This window comes from Pseudorca crassidens, chromosome 2 (assembly GCF_039906515.1).
Source record: "Pseudorca crassidens isolate mPseCra1 chromosome 2, mPseCra1.hap1, whole genome shotgun sequence".
NCBI lineage: Eukaryota > Metazoa > Chordata > Mammalia > Artiodactyla > Delphinidae > Pseudorca > Pseudorca crassidens.
Genome location: NC_090297.1, coordinates 134,761,561 through 134,786,571, shown reverse-complemented (window position 1 = coordinate 134,786,571; position 25,011 = coordinate 134,761,561). Strand labels below are relative to the sequence as shown.

At 35.1% G+C, this 25,011-nt stretch overlaps 1 protein-coding gene across 9 annotated transcripts in view; it reads right to left on the bottom strand.

Annotated features, from left to right (window-relative positions):
• Positions 1-1,913: 1,913 nt before the first annotated feature.
• Positions 1,914-25,011, bottom strand: part of TOR1AIP1 (torsin 1A interacting protein 1) — a 52,192-nt gene continuing 29,094 nt past the window's right edge. For 2 of the 9 annotated variants that reach the window (XM_067728786.1, XM_067728789.1), the window contains 9 exons: positions 19,978-20,019; positions 18,840-18,926; positions 16,289-16,345; positions 13,914-13,955; positions 13,314-13,382; positions 12,456-12,476; positions 7,249-7,293; positions 6,835-6,891; positions 1,914-4,455 (listed from right to left, as the gene is read on the bottom strand). In XM_067728786.1, the coding sequence (XP_067584887.1) occupies positions 3,668-4,455; positions 6,835-6,891; positions 7,249-7,293; positions 12,456-12,476; positions 13,314-13,382; positions 13,914-13,955; positions 16,289-16,345; positions 18,840-18,926; positions 19,978-20,019 (1,208 nt within the window). In that variant the 3' untranslated portion in view covers positions 1,914-3,667. The remainder of the gene's footprint in view (positions 4,456-6,834; positions 6,892-7,248; positions 7,294-12,455; positions 12,477-13,313; positions 13,383-13,913; positions 13,956-16,288; positions 16,346-18,839; positions 18,927-19,977; positions 20,020-25,011) is intronic. The other 7 variants (XM_067728793.1, XM_067728795.1, XM_067728788.1 and 4 more) reach the window with 4 other exon arrangements.

The window sequence follows — 25,011 nt, the reverse complement described above, 5'->3', positions numbered from 1 at the left end:
GCACTATTTACAGTGGAATATTACTCAGCCATAAAAAAGAACAAAATAATGTCATTTGTAGCAACATGGATGGACCTAGGATTATCATACTAAGTGAAGTAAGTCAGAAATACAAATATCATATGATATCACTTATATGTGGAATCTAAAATGTGACACAAATGAACCTATCTATGAAACAGAAACATACAAAGATAACAGACTTGTGGTTGCCAAGGTGGGGGGGGAGGGGAGGGATGGAGTGGGAGTTTGGGATTAGCAGATGCAAACTATTTTATGTAGGATGGGTAAACAACAAGGCCTTACTGTACAGCACAGGGAACTATATTTAATAGCTTGTAATAAACCAAAATGGAAAATAACATGAAAAAGAATATATATAACTGAATCACTTTGCTGTACAGCAGAAATTAACACAACACTGTAAATCAACTATACTAATAAAATTTTTTTTAAAAAAGAGGCATATGGTTGTGGGAGTGTGCTAAGTGCTGTGACAGGGGTAATACAGGATGAACAAGCGTGTAAAGAAGAGGCACCTGCACCAGTATTTCAGGGTAGGGAATTAGGTTAGGTTCAGTAAAGTTCTGTCTGAAAAAAAATAAAGCATTCAGAACAAATAAGAATTAGCAGAGCGTGAGGCTGGGAAAAGGGAGAAGGCAAGATATGAAAAATATTCCAGAGGAGTCCAAGAGTGTGCAAAAGACAAGATTTTAATTTGTAAATTGCAAGAGGTTTCTCCCTGTTCATACTCAGGTGATGGGCTATATTTCCCCTACCATCCAGAAGAACCTGCAAGCCCACCAGGACTTCTCTGAATCCAGGCCAAAGATAGGTTTCAGGCAGGACTTTCCTCTTTTTTCCAAGTCAATGGTTGTCAATGGAAGACTTAGTTTGGTTTCCCAGACCCAGGACTCACACCTTCATCCCAGGTGGCTAATGCCAGTAGAATCTTCATACCATAAGATTTGACTCTGTGGCCTTGATAAGGACAATGTAGAAGAATAGTCCACTGTTTTTTTTGCAATTGATGAGAAATGCTTCCTCATATTGACAACACAAAGGCCGCTTTCAGAAGACCTAAGGTCACTGGCAAATTGGGCTTTATATCTTTAGTGTAGGTATTAACTATGCAAACCTTTTCTAAGTTTCACTTCTCTTCGTAGAATGAAAATCAGGTTTATTTCCTATCATTGAGGACTGGAGGTATAGAAAACCTCCTTAAGAGTAATATAAGTAAGTCATTAAGAGAAGGGAAGCAGATTAAGTTTTTAGAAATTTGTAAGGTCAGTTTTGCACTGTGGTTTTCCCTGGGCCAATGTTGTCACCCAAAGTCACAATGTGCCTAATTCCTAGAGGCCCAAGTTCCTATTTTCAAGCCGATGATTTATTAAAATTTCCCCTCCAAACGGATTATGGTAACATGAACAAAACAAAATGTTTTAGGCATCAATGATATAAAATACAGATGTCCGTGAGCATGCACTTTCAATGGGGGCAAAAAAATCTTATTCTTCAGGTATATAAAGCATAAAAATATGCAGTCCATAAACAGATGTAGAGCATATATGCAGTATTAAAATTTCATGGGAGTAGATGATTAGAAAACAAAAATCTAAAAAGGTTCTTCAGAGAGGTGAGAATGAAAAATTTGAGAAACATGGTGTGGATTCTTTTGCCAAGTGGGGAATACCTAAACTAATTCCATTTTAGTGATAATTCAAAATCCCTGGATGAAACAGAAAATCATACTGATTATATTTCCTACCAGTGTACTTGTGAGTGGCTGCAATTCTTTGTTTGGCCTTTGTTTCTCCTAGCAGAAGTCACTAAAATTGGTCAAGTGTAAAGAAAACTCTAGGAATAATTTCTTTTAAAGGTATATGAATCATTAAGTTTATGACACACAAGAGTACAAACCAAGAAAGTAAATTTATTTAAATTACTAAAATAGCTTTTAAAGTCATTTACAGATCAGCTGCTACAATTATTTTTCCTGATATAAGTAATATTAATTACTTTAAAGTTATTTTGGTCAATGAAACATTTAAAAAAACATGTTTCTCCATATAATATATATAGGTATAAAATAAGTCTTTTCAAAAACTCTTGTTTTAGAATCCTCTATAAATCAGAATATTTGACTTCTGACAGTCAGGAACAAATTACAATAAGGGGTATAAATTTATGAATACTGGTAGTCCTAGTGGGAAGAAACGAGACTGTACTCTACCACCAGTCATGGGATCCTTAAAAGGTAAATGATGAAGCCACTGACAGGCTCTAGTATTCTAAAAACAATATTTTCATTTAAAGGTTTGTAGACAATAAACAAATAAAGTGGATCCAGAATTTTAAGCTTCTAAGAAAACCAAAGCAGTTGATGGATGAGAAAGCTGTTAGTGATGCTAAGTTAAAACTGAAATTCTATAGTAGTACAGTAATGTACAGTAGTACATTTTAACATTCTTCATATATGGTAAACTTCACTTTCTTTTTCGCTTGAGGCACTCTTAGTAGAATTTATCACGTGCATTGTAAATCTTTATTCTTGTTACAAGAGTGTCATTAAAGGACTCAGAATGCAACAAGTAGACATGCAGAAAATCAAATCCTTCTTCAACAGCCCAGGAGAGCTGGTTAACAAATGGTTTACCAATTCCTGAAATTGTATTTCTTAACAAAACTTTCAGGACATGACCAAAATAAATGGCCCTGAACTTACCCATTCTTAAGAGCCAAGTGAACAAATATACTAAACCTCATCATATACATGCTTCAAAATCTCTGGGAGGAACAAAAATTTCTTAAAGGAAAAAAAAGGACATGTGAGAAACAAGTCCCAACAGAATTCACTGAGAATGCAGTTCATATAACTATGTTTGACTAACCCTAAGCCTCAGTGGCTTTCTTTTTGGCCACGTGGGGCGGCTTGCAGGATCTTAGTTCCCTGACCAGGGATCAAACCTGGGCCCTCGGCATTGAAAGTGTGGAGTCCTAACCACTGGACCGCCAGGGAATTCCCTCAGTGGCTTATTTTAACATTTCACCTTGAAGACTTTTTCCCCCCTTTCTCTCCCCGTTCCACAACTTTTCCCATGTCTCCTTCTCCTTGCCCTCCAAAATCAAAGGAAAAAACCAAAAACCAAAAATCCCAAACACACACTCGGATGGTCTTTCATTATTTTTGTTCCTATAAGCAGAAGCTGACTACGGAATTCACATCTAAACGATGTAGAAGAGGACAAAAGGGAAAACCCACAGTTATGTTCAGGGAGCTGTCTTACTAATAACTCGACAAACTGTGAAAAAAATCTAAGTTAAAAAATTGGGTGGATTCACAGGAAGGAGCCTAATCCCTCCCACTGGTCATACCATAGCAATAATGATTCAACCCAGAATCTAAGCAGATCCTCTATGGGACTGCATATAATTTACAGTCCTCAGATATCATTAACACAGATCTCAATGGAAACAAGGAAACAATTCTCTCAAAAAACAGATAATTAGGTTGAATAAACAATTTAGATATTCCACGTTTACTTAAGAACTTAACCTCCTTTAAAAAGAAACCAGTTCTTTCAAAAAGAGCTCTGGATCCTGTCTATGGTTAGAAAGTTTGAAAAATTCTCAGAACTTGAGACATGATTTTCTCTTCTGTCTCCTCTTATAAGCAGATGCCCCTTTTCAGGTCATTTTCTGGTTGTACTGGCAGGACTAAGTGAGAAATACGGCTCCAGAGCCCACTCAATTTGTCTGGGTCCATATGTTTGTAGGAGTTGGGTGTATCAGAGTTGGTGAACTTGAGTTTGAGGAAATCCCTCACTTTTTCTTCAATTTCCTTTAGGCCTAGACTGGTTCCAAGTGTCTCCTCCTCTAACAAGACAGTTAGGACTAAGGCTACATCTTTGAAGGCTGCATTTTCATGATCACAATACTTATAGAAGATCAAAGTAGAGCCTGCAGGCAGTGACTCAAAGCGGTGGACCACAGCTGCATTCTGGCCATTTCGGAATCCGTTGCTCAGTTCCTCATCTACCTCTTGTTTGACAACATCACTGTCTTGAGTTGCTTTGCCCGTCCCATCAATCCGGATTGCAGGAACACTTTGGAAGGAAGAATAGGCATCGGCAATTTGTTCACTCAGACACTTGAGTGCTTCTTCAGCATCTCGGGCAGCAGTGAGCAGCAAGATAGCAGGCTGAGGCCGAGGGTGGGAGCTATTAAGATGTTTTTCCAGGAATGTTAGGCTCCTTTTCCACAGCTTCTCATCTTGACCTTGGTACTTATTCATAAGTTGTTTCATCTGGTTCTGGAACTCTTGAACAGCAGTGGTTTCTGCTTCAGGAGTACGAGTGTACAAAAAACACCCAATGAGAAGACCAGCTATCAGAACAAGGGGCCACCACCACTTCACCTTGACAAAAGATGCACTTTGGGGTTGTCCAGTCACTTCTGCTCAGGAAAAAAAGAAATGATAGACACAAATATTATTTTCTTAGATTCAAGAGCAAGTGACTTTTAAAGCCAATATTAATCTTTATAAACATTAGATAAGAGAGGAAGGAATTTAAAGAAGGGAGCTGATAATTTACTTTCTTAAAGAAATAATTTAGCACATGTGTTTTAAGTTACTTGTATGAGTATGCACATGTCTCTTCAATGTCAAAATGATAAAGAGACTCAGAGGAAAAAGTAGAATTTAAGTATATGTAATGGCATGTGCAAGTCAGAAAGAATACAATTTATAAAGCAAAACTATTATTACTACTGCTAATATTTGGGAGGTAAACAATATTAAAAGACACTTTACAAAATAGTTTTAAATTTAGAAACTAACATGGATTATTATCCAAGGTGGAATGTTTATGTATATAAAGGAATAAAGAAAAGGATGCATTATAAGTGAAATCTTCCATATAATAGCTAGCTGTCCCTTTAATTGCACTGATGCCTATCTTTTGCTGTATGCAAGTTAACACTGGTAAAACTTAGTTTGCAACTCATTCCTAATTATTACTGGCAATGATGATATGAATTTACATTTACCTAGTGCTTTTCAGTTTAAGCACTTTCTCATATACCACATCATTTAATAATTTAATATGACAGCAACAGTATTTTTACACTTCCTATTTATTGACTGCTTTAGACTAATAATTGTACCATGGACCCTCTAGAGCAACAGTTCTCAAAGTGTGACTGGTTGGGGTATCTCAAGATCTCTTCAAGGGGGTCCTTGAGGTTAAAACTATTCTCCCGACACTAAGATCTTATTTGCCTTTTTCCACCATATTGACATCTGCACTGATGGTGTAAAAAGCCATGGTAGGAAAAATAACTGATACTTTAGATGAATCACAGGGCAGTAGCACCAAACTAGGACTGTCTTTGTATTCTTCATGGCCATGTATTCCAGGTTATCAGTTTCACTTAAGGACATCCTTCATGAGGCATTTAAAAGAATTTATCTTATTAGAACTCAACCTTGAGTAGAAATCTTAACATTCTATGTGAAGAAATGGGACATATATATAAAGCACTTCTGCTACATAGAACAGTATATGGCTGTCTCAAAGAACAGAACTTTGTGCAACTGAGTTGTGAGCTGAAATAGTGCTTTTTTCATAGAATTTTTACTTGAAAAGACAAGTGACAAACTGGTTAGTCAGACTTTCATATTTGGGACACTTTTTCTGGAAAACAAACAATGTGAGCCTGTTGTTTTCAAGAAAACAACTGACTGGGACTTCCCTGGTGGCTCAGCGGTTAAGAATCCGCCTGCCAATGCAGGGGACGCGGGTTCAATCCCTGGTCTGGGAAGATCCCACATGCCACGGAGCAACTAAGCCCGTGTGCCACAACTACTGAGCCTGCACTCTAGAGCCCGTGAGCCACAACTACTGAAGCCTGTGCACCCAGAGCCCGTTCTCTGCAACAAAGAGAAGCCACCGCAATGAGAAGCCTGTGCACTGCAATGAAGAGTAGCTCCCGCTCACCACAACTAGAGAAAGCCTGTGCGCGGCAAAGAAGACCCAATGCAGCCAAAAATAAATTAATAAATAAATTAAAAAAAACCCAAAATCGCCAATATATTGTAACAGTTTGAATACAGAAGCAGAATGAAACTCCAGCTCCATTTTATTAAGCCAGGCATTAGAGATCAGAGAAAATACAAAGCAATCTACCACTCTCCTTACTAAATTATTTAAAAATAACTAACAAACATTAAAATTTTTTTTTACAATTTTAATCTCTAGGTAAATATGGACAGATATAACTCATATATATATTTTTAAGTCTCTTTTTAAAAAAGGTCTCTGGGGTTCTTATTAATTTTGCTAGTGGAAAGTGGTATTGAGACCAAAGAATCTGAGAATCACTGTTACTTTCTTAGTACTCTTTCAAGATAATAAAAAGGCTTAGAGAACTAAAGAAACTTGCCCCAAGGCTATACAGAAGGTAAGTGGTCCAAACTAATTCAAATTCAGGTCTGTGAACTCTAAAAAACTATGGTATTCCCATTATGTCATGCTATGTGCATCTTTCTTTTGACAACAAGGTTCACTTGGTTAACAGTATTAGTTGCTTTACTTGTTAACTTTCACTTTTGGTCTTATGGATAATAAAGTAAAGGGGAAAGCCAGATGTTTTTTCACACAGTTTGTCCTTAAAGACTTTTACTGCTGGTAAAATATATACTTTTTCTTTTGAAGTACTTAAAATATCATTCTTCAAATAGCATGAAGTTCTTTGGTGTCAAAAAAATTAAAAAATCATTATGTTCACCAATTTTAGAGACTCGTTTAATGCAAGCTGAATAGACAAACTTACGTTGGCTGGAGGCTGATGGAGATTGGTTTCCAAGCTCTGATTTCTGAACACCGTCATCTAATGATAGAAGTAATAAAGACTATCAATTTATGTTTCATAATTTCAGCATTTCCAACAGAAAAAGAGAATACAAATTTCACCAAGAGAAAATAAGGCAGAGATCTGTCAGAAACAGAAGAAAAAGCAGAAGATTCAAGTGTCTATTAGATTGACAGCTGCTTGAGACACAAGATTGGTTTCTTTCATAATTAATGTAATGGTCGAGTACAAAGCATACTCTTAACACATTAGTTTTGTGAGAAAGCCTTGAAGAACTTGACCCAAATTATTTAATGGGAGTGGTGAAACTTCTGGGACAAAGTTAAGAGGACAAAGAAAATAAGCACAACTATAATAAAAGGAAACAAATAATACCATCTGAAAAATTGCCATATATTGAACGCTTGCCTGGTGATGATGCTGTAAAGAGGGAAAGAAGGACAAAATATGATTATGGATTACTGAGCTCTCTGGATAAGGGGTTTTAAGGTAAAACTCAATCTTAATCTTCACTAAGTTCTACCTCAATCTGATTCAAATACGTCCTCTGGTGCTTCTGACCATTTCAAATATCAGTAATATTTTAGAAATTACACTGAAAAACTTTTCACCATTTCTGGTAATAGACAAGTAATTGTTTTAGCTTTGTGGTTAAACAACAGATTTCAAAAATAATTTTCCCACAACTCCATCAAATCTCTATTTCCATCATACTTTAGAAAACAAATGAAAAGCTCTTTCCTTTTCCTCTCCGTCCTCCTTGGCATAGCCATCTAAGAGAGAGGAAATGGAACGACAGGGTTCAGGAAGCGAAGAGGCTGAGTTACTCATCTGTATGATCTACATTACCAATACTGTCATCTAGCACTTGCCTGGAGTTTTATAACTTTATGTGTATAAGTGATCTTCCTAGTATTTATCAACAGTTTTCATTTGAGAAACACTGGACGAAACTGGAGGAATAAAATTAGCATTGCTGATTTATTTATTTTATATATATTTTTACAGAAATAGCCTTATTTCTGGTCATATGACAAAAAACCTCAAATGAAACAAAATGACATCAACCTTAACTCTAAAGGCATATTGTTTGGCAATTACTAGGTTAGTCTAGGAAATGGCATCATTTAGAAGCTTCAAAGTTAGGTAACCAAAGTTAAAACTGTCTTACTAAAAAAAAAAAATTTCCATCAGATAATGTTTATCTTAAATACCTCATTCCATGGTTGCAAAGATCAAATGATATAATATATGAAAATGCTGTGAAGTGCATGATGATATTAATAATGGAGAATAGCTAAATAACAGTTATTATGAAACATATGTAACATTCATATAACTCATAAGAACATAAAATTAAGAAAACAAAATTAACACAAACAAAATTAAGAAGAACTCCCATTTACAATAGCATCAGAAGAATAAAATATTTAGGAATAAGAGTAACCAAGGAGGTAAAAGCATTATACACTGAAACCTCTAAAACACTGATGAAAGGAATTAAAGCAGACACAAGTAAATGGAAAGACATCCCATGGTCATGGAATGGAGAATTAATATTCTTAAAATGTCCATACTACCGAAAGCAATCTACAGGTTCAGTGCAATCTGTATCAAAATTCCAATGGCATTTTTTACAGAAACAGAAAACAATCCTAAAATTCATATGGAACCACAAAAGACCCCAAATTTGAAAGGCCAAAACAACTTTGAGTAAGAAGAACAAAACTGGAGGCATCACACTTTCTGATTTCAAAATATATCACAAAGCTAGAATAATCAAAACATTATGATACTGCCATAAATACAGACATATAGACCAATGGAAGAGAATAGAAAGTCAGAAATAAACCCATGAAGATATAGTCAACTGATCCTCAACAAGGGTGTCAAGACTACACAATAGCAAAAGGATAGTCTCTTCAGTAAATGGTACTGGGGAAACTGGATATCCACATACAAAGAATGAAATTGGACCCTTATACCACACACAAAAATCGACTCAAAATGGATTAAAGACTTAAATTAGGAATTGAAACAATAAAACTCCCAGAAGAAACATGGGGAAAAAGCTTCTTGAAGTTGGCCTTGACAATGATTTCTTGGATATAACAACAAAAGCATGGACAACAAAAGTAAAAATAGACCATGGGATTACATCAAACTTAAAAAGCACATGACTTATGTGATCAAAATCACAATGAGAAATCACCTCACATTATCAAATGTATTGTGGCTATTATCGAAAAAACAAAAGTGCAAGGTATGTGGAGAGGATGTGGAGGAAAGAGAATCCCTGTACACTGTTGGTGGGAATATAAATTGGTGCAGTCACTATGGAAAAGAATTATGGAGGTTCCCCAAAAGGTTAAAAATGGACTACCATATGATCCGGCAATCCCACTTTTGGATATATATCCAAAGGAACAGAAATTACGACCTTGGAGAGATATCTGCACACCCATGTTCATTGCAGTAATATTCACAATAGCCGAAACAGGGAAGCAAACTAAATGTCCATTGACAAATTAATGGATAAAGAAAATGTGATATATTTATACATATACATGTATTCACACACATACACACACAATGGAATTATTATTTAGCTTTAAAAAAGAAGGAAATCTTGCCACTCTGGACAACATGGAGAACATTATCCTAATGAAATAAGTCAGATACAGATATGCAAATGCTTCATACTATCATTTATGTGAGGAACCTAGTCAAATTCATAGAAACAGGTGGTTTCCAGGGCCTGGGGGAGGGGGAAATCAGGAGATATCAGTCAAAGGGTACACAGTTTCAGTTAAATGAGATGAAAAATCCTAGAAATCTACTGTAGAGCATAGTACCTATATTTATTGTCCTATATATTAAAAATTTGCTACGAGGGTAGATCTTAAGTGTTCTTATCACACACATAATAATAAATAAAGAGGGTGGGAGAAAACTTTTGGAGGTGATGGATATGTTCACGGCATAGACTATGGTGATGGTTTCACAGGTATATACTTATCTCCAAACTCATCAAGTTGTATACAGTAAATACGTAAGTTGTATACATTAAATGCATGTCAATCACAGATGAATTGATAAAGAAGATGTGGTATATATATAATCAATGGAATATTAACCATAAAAGTGGATGAAATAATGCCATTTGCAGCAACACAGATGGACCTAGAGATTATCATACTAAGCGAAGTAAGTCAGAGAAAGACAAATACCATATGACATCACTCATATGTGGATTCTAAAATATGACATAAATGAACATATCTATGAAACAGAAACAGACTCACAGACACAGAGAACACACTTGTGGTTGCCAAGAAGGTGGGGGTAGGGGAGGAATGGACTGGGAGTTTGGGATTAGCAGATGCAAACTATTATATATAGGATGGATAAACAACAAGGTCCTATTGTATAGTACAGGGAACTATATTCAATATGCTGTGACAACCCATAATGGAAAAGAATATGAAAAGTAATATATATATGAATAACTGAATCGCTTTGCCATACAGCAGAAAATAACACAACATTGTAAATCAACTATACTTTAACAAAATATTTTAAAAACCAAAATGAATGTATGTCAATCATACTTCAATAGTTTAACCTACAGTTAAAGAGTATGTGAAACAATTTAGAAAATAAATCCATCAAGATAATGTTTATCTTGAATACTTTAATCCATGGTTGCAAAGATCAAATGAGACAATACATAAAATGTTAAGTGCTCTTCTATGATGATTTTAATGATATAGAATAGATAAGTAACAGTTATTATATACCATATGAAACATTTATATAATTTGAAGAACTCAAACTTAGTAGGGTATATATACTGGTGAGGCAACACACTAAAAGGTAAACTTTATCCTCATTAAAAATATTTTTAGAGACAGTAATAAAAATTCCGTTAAAAAAGATCTTTTTAAAAAGATAAAGCTCAGAGTTTTTCTAGTATGAAGAGTATGGTAACAATCAATCACTCTATAAAGTCAAAAGCAGAGGGCATGAATCTTTCATAGTTATTACTACTGATTATTACACAATATATTGTTAACAATAAATAAGCATTAATTATTTATGTGGTACATTTAGACTTAAAAAATTGTGTTCACATATATAATAAGCTCATTAGAATAACCTAGTTATAGGCACTATTGTCCCAACTTTAAAGTTAAGAAAATTGAGGTTCACAAAGTTTAAGAGACTTTACCAAGATGACTCAATTAGTAGAAGATCTGGGACTGGAACCCAATAGCTCTAACTCCAAACTCTCCTCTTTTCTCTACACCACTTTTAGAGACAGGTTCCAAAGCATGTATATTAATGAAGCACAGACTCAGAGGCCTGACTGTTTTATCATCTGGGACACAGCAAAAGTATAGACAGTGGTTCTATCTTTCCCCAAAGATCTGGATACCTGCAGAAACCTGAACTGGGACCTGTCTACCCAGAGAACTGGTACTAACATAGGGTGATAATGATCTGAAATCCAGGTTCTTGAACACCTAAACCTAAAAATGAATTTTTTTTTCTCACTGAAGCAGGCAGAAGTGTATAGTTAAGACAATAAGATATGAAACTTGGAATGCCAAGGAAAAGTTTTTTTCAAATGATGTTAGATTGAAGAGAAATCTATAAGGCTGTTTGGAAATCACTGCAATCTTCTACTCTGACTGAAAATTCTTTCTTCCTGCAATCGTCTACTCTGATTGAAAATTCTTTCTTCTTATCTTAAAGTCCTTCTGTGGTCAAAAATCTAAAAAATTTTGTTACCTGAACCCGAATGTGCAAATTTCTGCTATATAGTTTCTCTTTAACTCTGGAAGTTCTGTATATATAGTAGATGTCTATCAACCAGTATACAACTATTTAAGCCATAACAAATATACAAACTTAAGACAAAATAGGAATACAGAGAAAATACTATAAATAAGCTATCAATTTAGCAACCATAAAGATCTATTTCTACATTCCAGCTAGACCTTCAATATAATGATTTTCCCTTCTGCATTGCATTTGTACAGTGTCTTAACAGAGGACAATGCAAACATTTTTTGACAACAATATGTACTACACTTCACTTTTCTGGAAGTAATTTATCTGCTATTAGTTACCCAGAATATATAGTTAAGAACTAATAACATCATAAAACTCTGAGCTTTTCATAGTATATACACTTAAACTCGTGCAGTTTTGCTTCCAAGAGTAATTCTTAGATCTTCAGAATGTTTTAATTTTTGATATTGGCTATAACCATAATCTTAAAAAGCTGAATTAATATTTGGTTTCCTAACTATAATAGGTCAAGAAGGACAAATTTTAAGAGGAAATGGTCTTCTAATAGCAAGTATATACAGCAATAAGAAATGACAGCCAGGGAATTCCCTGGCAGTCCAGTGGTTAGGACTCTGCGCGCTCACTGCTGAGGGCCCTGGTTCGATCCCTGGTTGGGGAACTAAGATCCCACAAGCTGCGAAGCATGGCCAAAAAAAAATAACAGCCAACAATAAGGCGAGGGCAAAAAGTTATTTCAGTTTTAGACAGCTGAAGAACTCACTTACGTGTACGGTAATACTTCACTGCTGGGGAAAAAATGAATTGCAATCATTACTACTTTACTGATAGAAAAACAAAGCCACAGAGGTTATCTTGTCCAATTACAGTTAGTTATTTTGTGAGCAAGAGCTATATGATGGGGATTTTTATATTATCTAAATAAAAGTAAGGGACACCTGATGACCTCAAGACCTACTGTGGCTACAGGAATAAGGAAGGGATAGAGGTTAAAGGTCACTTAAGGCATGGCATGGATTTTTTTATACAGTCAAGGTTTAATGTGGACACACTGCTATAGAAATTATGATAGACACTGAATTCAAAGTATGTTTTATCGCACCTATTTATTTCTTCAATATTTCTTAAATTCTATGACATTTAATCCATCCTAAACCCAAACATGAAAATACAATTTGAGGATTTCAGCATTTATACCTTAAAATAATGGGTATGCAAAGCTGCTCTAAGTGGTTATTTATATAACGGTAAACAACTGTTAAAAATAAAAACAGGCACTATCAAAAGATTAGAATTTCATTTTCATGTGCAGATTGTACTGCTGCTAGACAGAACTGACAATTTGTCAAGTACAGACCTATCATCCACTGGTTTTCTCACACCATGATTCTACATTCTACACCCAGTCCATCTCCTGCCAGTCCAAGTAGATGGAAATAACTAAACTAGCAATCATAAATGTCCTTTATTAATGAGATCACAAGCAACCCAAATGCTTATCTGATGAACTAAACAGTTTTATATGTTAAATAGTCAAAAAAACAGCAAATAAACTTAAAATTACTTCAATAACAGGTAGCAATTTTAAAATTTCTTCAATAACAGGTAGAGATTTATCAACTTACTTTGCATCCTAGTCCTTATTCTTGTGGTTTTTTCAACCCATTCCTGAGGATTTTTTTGATATCCCGAGCCTGAGACAGATATATATATCAAGATATCGTTTCACATACTTTGAAAATGTATACTATACCTCAGTGTTATAAGGTAAATTTATCAGAAAGGCAAAACAAATTTGGCGAGGGAAACAACCAAAGCAATAGGTTCAAAAGTAAAAGATAATGTCAAAGGATCACATCAGTGCGGATGGGTTACTTCCCACAGCAAAAAAGGCAGCAAATAAATACATAATCCCCTAATAGACAAAACTATGTACAAGTCCTTTGCTATGGTCTATGACTGCATTTATTAACACTTGAACTTCATTAACACTTTGGTGTTAATTAAGAAGAAAAAGGTTAACCATTTACTTTTGTAAATAAATTATTTTCAGTAAAGTAGTCCTAAACACATTTCTACATCACAGAGTACCAATATTACATATAGTATCAATCTGTGGTGGATTAAAAGGCAAAGAGGGTAAAATGACTTTGAATTCTATTCAAATTTTTGTTGGCTAGTAAGACTGGGTTGATTGATAAAAGAATAGACAACCAACCACTTACTTAGCACTAATGGTTGCTTATCAAAAGCTGTGAAGTCGGGACCTGAAACAGAAAACAGAGATAAGGTCATAGAAAATAAAGAATGGAAATAAAAACAATGAAGATGTTGCATAAACATTTTACTTGTTTACTACTGACACCAAAAACAAAAACAATCAAAACTTTCTTTCATCAGTCCCAAACATATACAATATATATGTATTTTCCCTTTTCTAAACTTCAAAATGTTCAGGAATTAGATAATAAGAAGCCAGCTTTAAGAGCAACGCCATCAAAATAAAAGCTAAATGTACTGAATGCTTACCAGGTACCAAGTATAATTTTATCAACTCTCACACTTTATGTGGTAGATACTATTATTCCTATTTTACAAATAAGTAAACTGAAATTGATAATTTTCTCCAAGATTACATATGTAAAAGGTAGTAGGACTGAGATATAAACCCAGGCAGTTCATATATAACGGTATATACTATATAAGCAAATTTGTGAACACTGCAAAGCAGTTATGCAGTGCAAGATGCTACTTTATGTTTTGGGATGGTATTTAAGGACAACTATAAAATGATACAATGGGATAATTAGAAAATGTTATTACAAACAATTATAACATGGTAAATTTGCAAATCTGCCCTGAAGAAACAAGTTACTTCTAGCTACTGATACAAGTACCAGTATAAATTTATGTTCGACTTATTTTCTGACTAAAAATGCAGTATGTGCTGGCTGTAACAGAAATACACCATTCTAGAAATGCATAACCTAAAAATTCATTAATATCTATTAAGTGCCTATTACATGCAAAACATTGTAGGAAAACCGTGGTGAATAAGACAGATAGATGTATATTCCAGATTTGTTTTCAGTCTACACTAACAAAGAACTTTTTAAAAAACTAGACACACTTTTTTGTATTGTCTTTCACTGACTCTGTGAAGTAACTTTTTAAAAACACCTTTGCTTTAGGGCTGCATCTTAGAATCAGTGATATGACACAGTTTAACTGGATGGTTTTCTTTCTCAGTAATACATAAAAGCAATGGCATTTTAGATTCAAGGAAATATATACCTAATTGTATACAAACAACTCATTTTCCATAACTGAAAAGTATACCATTGCATAAGTATAGCATAATTAATATAGGGACACACATTTCAGAGCTTCCAAAGATCAAAGATTTAGAATAACAAAGGGCAAACATATAAGATAATCCAGAGAGTAATTTTCCATAAATGACTGATTTTTGTTTCACCTGCTTTTGTTTGTCTCAGTTTTAATTCCAAACCCAGAACCTACTAAAAACTAAAAAAAAAAATATATATATATATATATATATATATACACACATGTATAAAGTGGAATTCTATGAACACAGTGATTAGAAAACAGATTTCCAAAGACTTTTTCTTTAAACATAGTCTCATATTTTTAAAATGGTATTGTGGAAGGAAAAAAAAGTTCTTGAAGATTTTACATTCCAGGATATTTCTGGTTGACTAATAATTAATTTGAATTCTGGGACTTGATTTAAAAATGGAAAAAGAAAAAACAGTGTCATTTCTGCTTAACCTAAGAGATACATATCCATTGTAGATAATCTGCAAACTATAGAAAAAAAGTAAACGAAAAATGTCAACAATTCTACCATCCTGAACAAACACTGTTAGCATTTTAGCATACTACTTCCCATTCTTTTCATGTGTGTTACATTTTCTCAATATTTTATTATGAAAATTGTCAAAGCTGTAAGCTGGGCTGTAAGACTTTTATATACACACCAACTAACTTACCATTAACTTTTTACTTTACCTGATTTACCACTTATTTATTCATCCTTCCAAACTTTCGCAACACAGTTTAAATCATACCATATAAGTAGGTTCAAACTACTACAATCAACAAATTTATATTGCAAATGAGGACATTCAACAAATCAAAGAAGGAAGTAGTTTTTTTTTTTTTTTTTACCCGGTGCGGGCCTCTCACTGTTGTGGCCTCTCCCGTTGCGGAGCACAGGCTCCGGACACGCAGACTCAGTGGCCATGGCTCCCAGGCCCAGCCGCTCTGCGGCATGTGGGATCTTCCCAGACCGGGGCACAAACCCGTGTCCCCTGTATCGGCAGGCAGACTCTCAACCTCTGCGCCACCAGGGAAGCCCTTTGTTTTTTTTTTAATTCAAAATCAAGGTTGGGTACAGAGGTGATTAACTCAAGAAGCAAATTCAAGATGCAAGATGAGGGTTTTTTTAGCATTCACTATACCTCTTTTTCAACATTTTACATTAAACTGCAAAAGAAGATCTTCAAAAATAAGAATAGCATTTGACCACACCCACAGGTAGACTTTTAAGAGTAAAAATCATGGTTTTACTTACTTTGTGATGACTGCCAAAATGATTCTGGATATTGACTTGATGATCTGGTGGTTTGGTCTAAAAACAAAAAAGAAATATAGTATACTATAAAGCATATTTAACTTTCTAAGTGCACATTTAACCAGAGAATGATGAATAATCAAAAGAGCAAGAATATTCAGATAAACCCCAGGGAATTCAACACTTGAATGTATAATTTATTTTAAAAAATAGTTTCTAAAGGGTCAAGTTATGTCTAAAAAATTAATTATCTGTCTTTTCTTTTTAAAGAGAAAAAAAGATATAGGGCATGGCATGAGGTAAAGAAGATAATGAAACCTTTGAGCTGGGGAAAATCTTGAAAGTTTACAATAATGGATCTTCTGGAAATCATTACTATCCATTTTGTCTTAAATTCTTCTTGCAAGTAGTCGATATGTTATGTATTTTAGCCTTCCCTTCTTAAAAATCTTATTTTTTTTTTCATTTAAAAGTGGAATTTATAACAAAGTATGTCTAAAAGCAGTCAGACTGCTATCTTGGAGGCAAAAGCATTTGACACAACCAGGTGGTGGTTAAGTATTTTTGTTGGTGTACTCCTCTAAAAAAATTTTGAGCATCTATCTCCAAAATATATTTTTAATATTATATACAAGCATTACTAAAATAATATATTAACTAATGTGTTGTATATATTATAAAACAAACTAAAATAGACATTTTAAATGGATGAAATAAAAGATGTATATAACTAAATTCTAGTATTTTCCTCCTGCACTCCAGTGGACCTTCTAGTACCTCTTCGGTAATAACTGGCCCAGAAGACAATCTAGAAAGATCAGTATTCTTCTGAATATGCCTCACATCTTTGTTCTTTAGCTAGAGTTTTCTTCTGTATGGGGTATGCATGCTTCAATAAGAATTTATTAGAATTCAAAAGGGATCACAGAGCCTGGGGTTTATGTAGCGTCAAAGAGCCACACTGGTAGCAATGGCATCAAGCTACTGGCTATATAATTCATGACTTAATTAGTCTCTAATTTTTAGAGCTGTATGTATGCATATATGAAAACTAACAACAGCACTCAATTTGAGTGTTTACTATGTGCTAGGTACTCTCTAAGTAATTAAGCCTCACAACAACCCAGATGAGGGAATTGAGGAACAGAGAAGTTAAGCAACTGCCTGAGGGCACAAACCTAGTAGTGGAAGAGTGAAACCCAGTGAAACTCCAGAGCCCAAGATCTTAACCACTAGGCTACAGTGTTGCATATCTCCTTTGGGATTTCTGTATCAAGAAAGAATGGTGAGGGACTTCCCTGGTGGTCCAGTGGTTAAGACTCTGAGCTCCCAATGCAGGGGGCCCGGGCTCGATCCCTGGTCAGGGAACTAGATCCCGCATGCTGCAACTAAAGATCCCACATGCGGCAATAAAGATCCTGTGTACCGCAACTAAGACCTGGCATAACCAAATAAATAAATAAATATTAAAAAAAAAAGAAAGAAAGAATGGGGAAAAATGAGGAAGGGTGGGAAATATGTAGAATAAATGCCCATAAACCAGCTTCTGAGCTTATTTTTAAAATGGAATGATTTAGTAAAACATAGGAATTACAGAAATTCTCAAAAGGTGGTGAGGGGTAAGTAGAGACTTACTCTATAATGGAACTAAAATATAAAATTATTTATTATTTCCACTGTTTACAAATTTAATCAGCACCCTCATAAGTCTCAAGTTGGTATTTTTTTTCTCTTCAGTCAGTTCTTTCCTTGAATAAACTTAAACATCAATTCACAGGAACAATCAGAAATTGTTATTGCTAACTGGATGTGAATTTGAACAAATCAGAGATAAAAGGAGTAATCTAAGTTTATTAAAACTTCCTAAAAGCTAACTAATACTCCTGATAGTGTAGTGAGTCAATGCCAGTGTGATCAGTTTCTCTATAAACATTTTTTTTTAATTTTTAATTTAATTTTTAATTATTTATTTTTGGTTGCATTGGGTCTTCGTTGCTGCACGTGGGCTTTCTCTAGTTGCGGCGAGCGGGGGCTACTCTGTGTTGTGGTGCACAGGTTTCTCACTGCAGTGGCTTCTCTTGTTGCAGAGCATGGGCTCTAGGTGCGTGGGCTTCAGTAGTTGTGGCATGTGGGCTCAGTAGTTGTGGCTCGCGGGCTTAGTTGCTCTACGGCATGTGGGATCTTCCCGGAGCAGGGCTCAAACCAGTGTCCCCTGCATTGGCAGGCAGATTCTTAACCACTGCGCCACCAGGGAAGTCTCTCTATTAAATTTTTTAAAAAATCACAAATAACTCTTCTTTTGAGCACAAAAATATCTTATGTTCCATAAACAACAAAGCAAGGTAAAAGTGATTTGTTTGTTTAGATATTACATTACTAATCAGATGTATACATGGAATCAGTAATTTTAAAAAATGTTTAAAAGCACACAACTTTTTAAAAAGTAGTTTTAATAAATACTTTAAAAAAGCAAATTCACAGAATACCTTTATACTTTAACTAAAAATACAGCTCCTAAGACAAGAGTCATATGTACATAAAGCAACGTTACCTCCAGACTCAACAGAATCCCCGGATCTGACCTTAACAACCGTAACATCACTGGCAGAACTGTCTTGATCATTTTCCTCCGTTTCCCCTAAAAAGAAATAAAAATATACTAGTATAGTCTTTATTCTAAGGCTCTAAAGATCTGGATTAAAAAATAAAAACAAGTAATTCAACATTAAAATGAAACCTTTTAAATAATCGGATATAGAATTGCTATTTATTATGCTTACTATCCTGAGTCACAAAGGTCAAAATAAGCTAAAATTGAGCTCATTTATTTTATTTTCTCTGAGGTAAATAATTATATCCGAAACGAATATTCAATAAGATTATATTCTGAGGCTTTAATGTAGAGTTGAAAAGTAAACAAATGAACATTAAATAGAAGAAAAGTTTTAACTTATGGGGAGGAAAAGTACATATAGTTAGTGTATAAATTCAGACAAGATTAGTATATGCATGCATATGTGTTTGCATATATGTGTGTGTGTTTGCAAACAGGGTGTGGATACATACACCCATACACAAACATTTCTGTATGCAGGTGACTAATCTCAGATTATGGTGAACTTAAAAATGGACTAAATTTTACCGTACTATTCAAACATAGACTGGTTATGAGAATTTGAAAACTGATTATTTGAATACCATAATCAAAGGCCAGCACATGCCAGAAACAGAAAATATTAGCTTTGCTTAAATTAACTCAAACAGACAAAAGATGCTTAAAATGCACAGGAAGGGGGCTTCCCTGGTGGCGCAGTTGTTGAGAGTCCGCCTGCCAATGCAGGGAACACGGGTTCGTGCCCCGGTCCGGGAAGATCCCACATGTCGAGGAACGGCTGGGCCTGTGAGCCATGAGTCGCTGAGCCTGCGGGTCCGGAGCCTGTGCTCCGCAACGGGAGAGGCCACAACAGTGAGAGGCCCTCGTACCAAAAAAAAAAAAAAAAAAAAAAAATGCACAGAAAGACCACCATTCTATCCTATTTTACCTTCCATTTAACAGTTCAGATAATCATGAATTTTTTTTTCCAAAAAGACACTATTTTCTGCTCTCTCTCTTAAGTACTTAGCAAAATTGCTTCTAATCTTAACAAAAAGATTTAGAATATATTGCATGATATTTTAAGAGAAAATACCTTCTTCTGAGAAATTGATCTTCTGTTGGACACTGGTGGCTTCTAGAAGAGAGAAGCATACATGCTGTATGTAACATCATAAGCCAAAGCTCAGGAATAAATAAGAGCATTTAATTTAGGGAAGTGAACATTACATCACACCAATTAAACTTTTTTTGTTAAATTATAAAAAAAGAATCAATTAATTCCCTTCACATTATTTCAGGAATAAGTCTGCTACAAACTAGAATCAGAAAGAGTTTACTGTTCCTTCACCCAGAGGTCTGTTTGTATTATAAAATGTAACCTTTGTTTGCAGAAAACATGAAACTCCATGTTGATAAATACAGTCCCTATAGGTTTACTGTATTCTTATTCTCATATCTGCTAGATTCCCTATACTCTTTTGAAAAGCCAACCACACCAGTAGAGTTGAAAAACCAGTTCTTTAATGAATCAGTGCATCCAAAGAGGATGTAAGAAAGGTAAAGAAACTCTCCTAGTTCCAGCAGGTCCACATACACCACTATTTCTAAGAGCCAGAGAATCTGGACAAAGATAAACGAGCAAAATGTGTCAAACAAATGCAGTATTTTTACATCAGCTATTCTGACTTTTATTTTTGTATTTCTGGCTGTGCCCCGCAGCTTATGGTACCTTAGTTCCCCGACCAGGGATTGAACCCAGACCCTTGGCAGTGGAAGCGCAGAGTCCTAACCACTGGACCGCCAGGGAATTCTGTGATTTTTTTTTTTTAATAAAGGAAGATATACCCAAATGCAAGCATTGCACAATTGGGCTAAAATACTGCTGAATGATCATATGAGAAGTAGTATGTTCCACAAAGCTGAAAACTTGTGTTTGCTTTCAGATTTTCTTCTATTGATTTTAACCCCCATTTGCTTTACAAAAGAAAAAAAAAACTGTACTGTAGAAAGCAACTACCAAAACATTATATGGTGAATTTGGAAATACTTTTTAAAAATCAGTTTAATTAGATGGTATAATACTAGTCAAACTACTCTTAATAGTGGCAAGTGCAAATCAGTATTTGCCAACATTTCTGCTATAAAACTAATTAACCCTGAGAAAATTGCTAGTAATACTATGCTACTCTTTCCTTAGAAAGACTGTCTTTTCAGTTTATCTTTTTCCTCCAAGCAGAAAAATGGAAAGTCAAACTTGTCTTAGTGCTATTCCCTTAAAATTTGTTAATATTTCCATTCACATAAAAAGGTATTGTTCCCTTTTTGAAGTTTTGTTTTCTAAGTGCATAACCATTACAGTATTTCTTTTTTGGACAGCTGTTTTGCTTTATTCATTTATACAACTATTCACATAGCATGCAAAAAAAATTTTTTCTTAAGAGTCAATGGTCATGTCTTAGTTATTATTTTAATAATAGTAAGTCCTTAATATTTTCATGTTGCTAGTTAGTTTTCAAAAAACTTCATGTCTGTTTTCTGATTCCCATAATGTCATAAGGGAATACTATCATAGAGGTAAGGCTCAAAGATACTAAGTGACTTGTCTAAGGGTGGCAGGACTAACAAGTGACAAAAAAGGACTTGAATACAGACTCTTCTGATTCCTAGTCTACTACCCTTCTACCACTGCATCAATTTTGTTCATAATGGCACATAGTAAGCACTCAGTAATTTGTTTAAATTTATTTTTAAATTCATTTTTAAAATTCATTTTTAAAAGCAGTTTAAGATTCATGAAACTGAGGGGGAGAGAGATTTCCCATATGCTCCCTGTGCCCAGACATGCATAGTCTTCCCCATTACCAACATTCCTATCAGAGTGATACATTTGTCACAACTGATGAACCTATACAGACACATCGTAATCACCCAAAGACCATAATTTACATAACAGCTCAATCTTGATGTTGTACCTTCTATGGGTTTAGACAAATGTATAATGACATGTATCCACTATTATGATATCAGAGTATTTTCACTGTCCTAGAAATCTTCTGTGCTCTACCTATATTCATTGCTCCCCCATCTCCCACCCCCACCCCAAACCCTTGGCAATCACTGATCTTTTTATTGTCTCACGAGTTTTGCCTTTTCCAGGATATCATATAATTGGAATCATACAGTATGTAGCCTCTTCAGATTGGCTTCTTTCACTTAGTAAGATTCACTTAAGGTTCCTCCATGTCTCTTCATGGCTTGATAGCTCTTAACACAATAATATCCCATTGTCTGGATGTTTATTTATCCACTCACCCATGGAAGGACATCTTGGTTGTTTCCAAATTTTGGCAATTATGAATAAAGCTGCCATATGTGTGTGTAGGTTTGTGTGTGGACATAAGTTTTCAACCCTTGGGTAAATATCAAGGAATGTGATTGCTGGACTGTATGGTAAGAGTATGTTTAGTTTTGTAAGAAACTGTAAAACAAACTTCAAAGTGGTTGGACCATCTTACGTTCCCAACAGCAATGAATAGGATTTCCTGTTGCTTCACATCCACATAAGCATTTGGTGTTGTTAGTGTAGGTATGTAGTGGTATCTCGTTTTCAATTGCATTTCCCTGATGACATAAAATGTAGAGCAACTTTTCAAACGTTTATTTGCCACCTGTGTATCTTCTTTGGTGAGGTGTCTATTACGGACTTCAACCCATTTTTAAATCAAGTTGTTTTCTTATTGTTGAGTTTTAAGAGTTCTTTGTATATTTTGGATAATAGTCCTTTCTCAAATAAGTCATTTGCAAATATTTGCTCACAATCTGTGGCTTGCCTTCTCATTCCCTTGACATTGTCTTTTGCTGAGCAGAAGTTATAATTCTAACAAAGTTCGGCTTATCAGTTATTTCTTTCATGGATAATGCCTTTGGTTTATACCTAAAAAGGCATCACCATACCCAAGGTCATCTAGATTTTTCTCCTATGTAACCTTCTAGGAGTTTTATAGTTTTGTGTTTACATTTAGGTCTATGATCTATTTTGAGTTAATTTTTGTGAAAGGTGTTAAGGTCTGTGTTCAGATTTTTTTTTTTTTGCATGTGAATGTCCAGTTGTCCCAGTACCATTTGTTGAAAAGACTCTCTGTTCCATTGTACTGCCTTTGCTCCTTTGTCAAAGATCAGTTGACTATATGTGGGTCTACTTACGGGCTCTTTATTCTGTTCCAATGATCTACTTGTCTATTCTTTTTTTTTTATTATTATTTTTTATTTTTTTTGCGGTACGCAGGCCTCTCACCGCTGTGGCCTCTCCTGTTGCGGAGCACAGGCTCCGGACGCGCAGGCTCAGCGGCCATGGCTCACAGGCTCAGCCGCTCCACGGCATGTGGGATCTTCCTGGACCGGGGAACGAACCCGCGTCCCCTGCATCGGCAGGCGGACTCTCAACCACTGCACCACCAGGGAAGCCCCTTGTCTATTCTTTTGACAATACCACATTGTCTCAATTACTGTAGCTTTAGGTTTAGTTTAGCTTGAGGCTGAGTACTGTCCTACTTTATTCTTCCAATATTGAGTTAGCTATTCCGGGTCTTTTGTTTCTCCATACAAACTTTAGGACTAATTTGTTGATATCTATGAATTAACTTGCTGGGATTTTGACTGGTGTTGCACTGAATCTACAGATTAAGTTGGGAAGAAATGACACCTTGACAATATTGAATCCTCCTATCCATAAACATGGAATATCTCCCCATTTATTTAGCAGTTCTTTGATTTCATTCATCAAAGTTTTGTAGTTTTTTTCATATAGACCTTGTACATGTTTTGTTAAGATTTATATCTAAGTATTACATGTTGGGGTATGCTAATGGTAATTATATTGTGCTTTTATTTTCAAGTATCTCTTGTTCACTACTGGTATATAAGACAGTGCTTGACTTTTGTATATTAACCTTGTATCCTACAACTTTGCATAACTGCATAAGTTCCAGAAGGTTTTTTTGTCCATTCTCTTGGATTTTCTACGTAGACAATCATGTCATCTGTGAATAAAGACAGTTTTATTTCTTCCTTCCCAATCTGTATACCTTTTATTTCCTTTGTCTTATTGCATTAGCTAGAACTTCCAGCACAATATTGAAAACTGGTGAGCAAGGACATCCTTGCCTTGTACCTGATGTTAGTACAAAAGCTTCCAGTTTCTTACCATTATTACACATGTTAGGTGTAGTTTCTGTAGACAGTCTTTATCAAGCTGACAAAGTTTATCTCTATTCCTAACTGAGGATTTTTATAATGAATGGGTGTTGGACTCTATCAAATGTTGTTTTCTGCATCTATTGATATGATCATATGATTTTTCCTTAGTCTGTTGATGTGTTGGATTATATGAATTGATTTTCAAATGTTAAACCAGCCTTGCACACCTGAGATAAATCCTATTTGGTTGTAGTGTATTAATTCTTTTCGTACTTTTAAAATTTTGATTTACTAACATTTTGTTGAAGGTTTTTGCATCTGTGTTCATGAGAAATATGTTTTAAACATCTTTAAAAAAATTTAAGTAACATTGATCTGTAAGTTTCATGTGTACAGCATTTTATTTCTACTTCTATATACCCTACAATGTGCTCACAACCACAGACTTATTTTCTGGGACTTCCCTGGTGGCACAGTGGTTAAGAACCCGCCTGCCAATGCAGGGGACACGGGTTCGATCCCTGCTCCGGGAAGATCCCACATGCAGTGGAGCAACTAAGCCCGTGTGCCACAACTACTGAGCCTGTGCTCTAGAGCCCGTGAGCCACAACTACTGAGCCTGTGTGCCACAAGTACTGAAGCCCATGCACCACAATGAAGAGTAGCCCCCACTTGCTGCAACTAGAGAAAGCTCGTGCACAGCAACGAAGACCCAATGCAGCCAAACATAGATAATAAACAAATAAATTTATTAAAAAAAAACTTATTTTCCATCCATCACGCAGTTGATCCCCTCTACCCATTTTCCCTTCCCCACCGCCCCTTTCCCTCAGATAACCACTACTTTGTTCTATCTACATGTTTGTTTTTGTTTGGTATGTTAACTTATTTTTAAATGTTTATTAGTTTTTTTACATTCCCCATATGAATG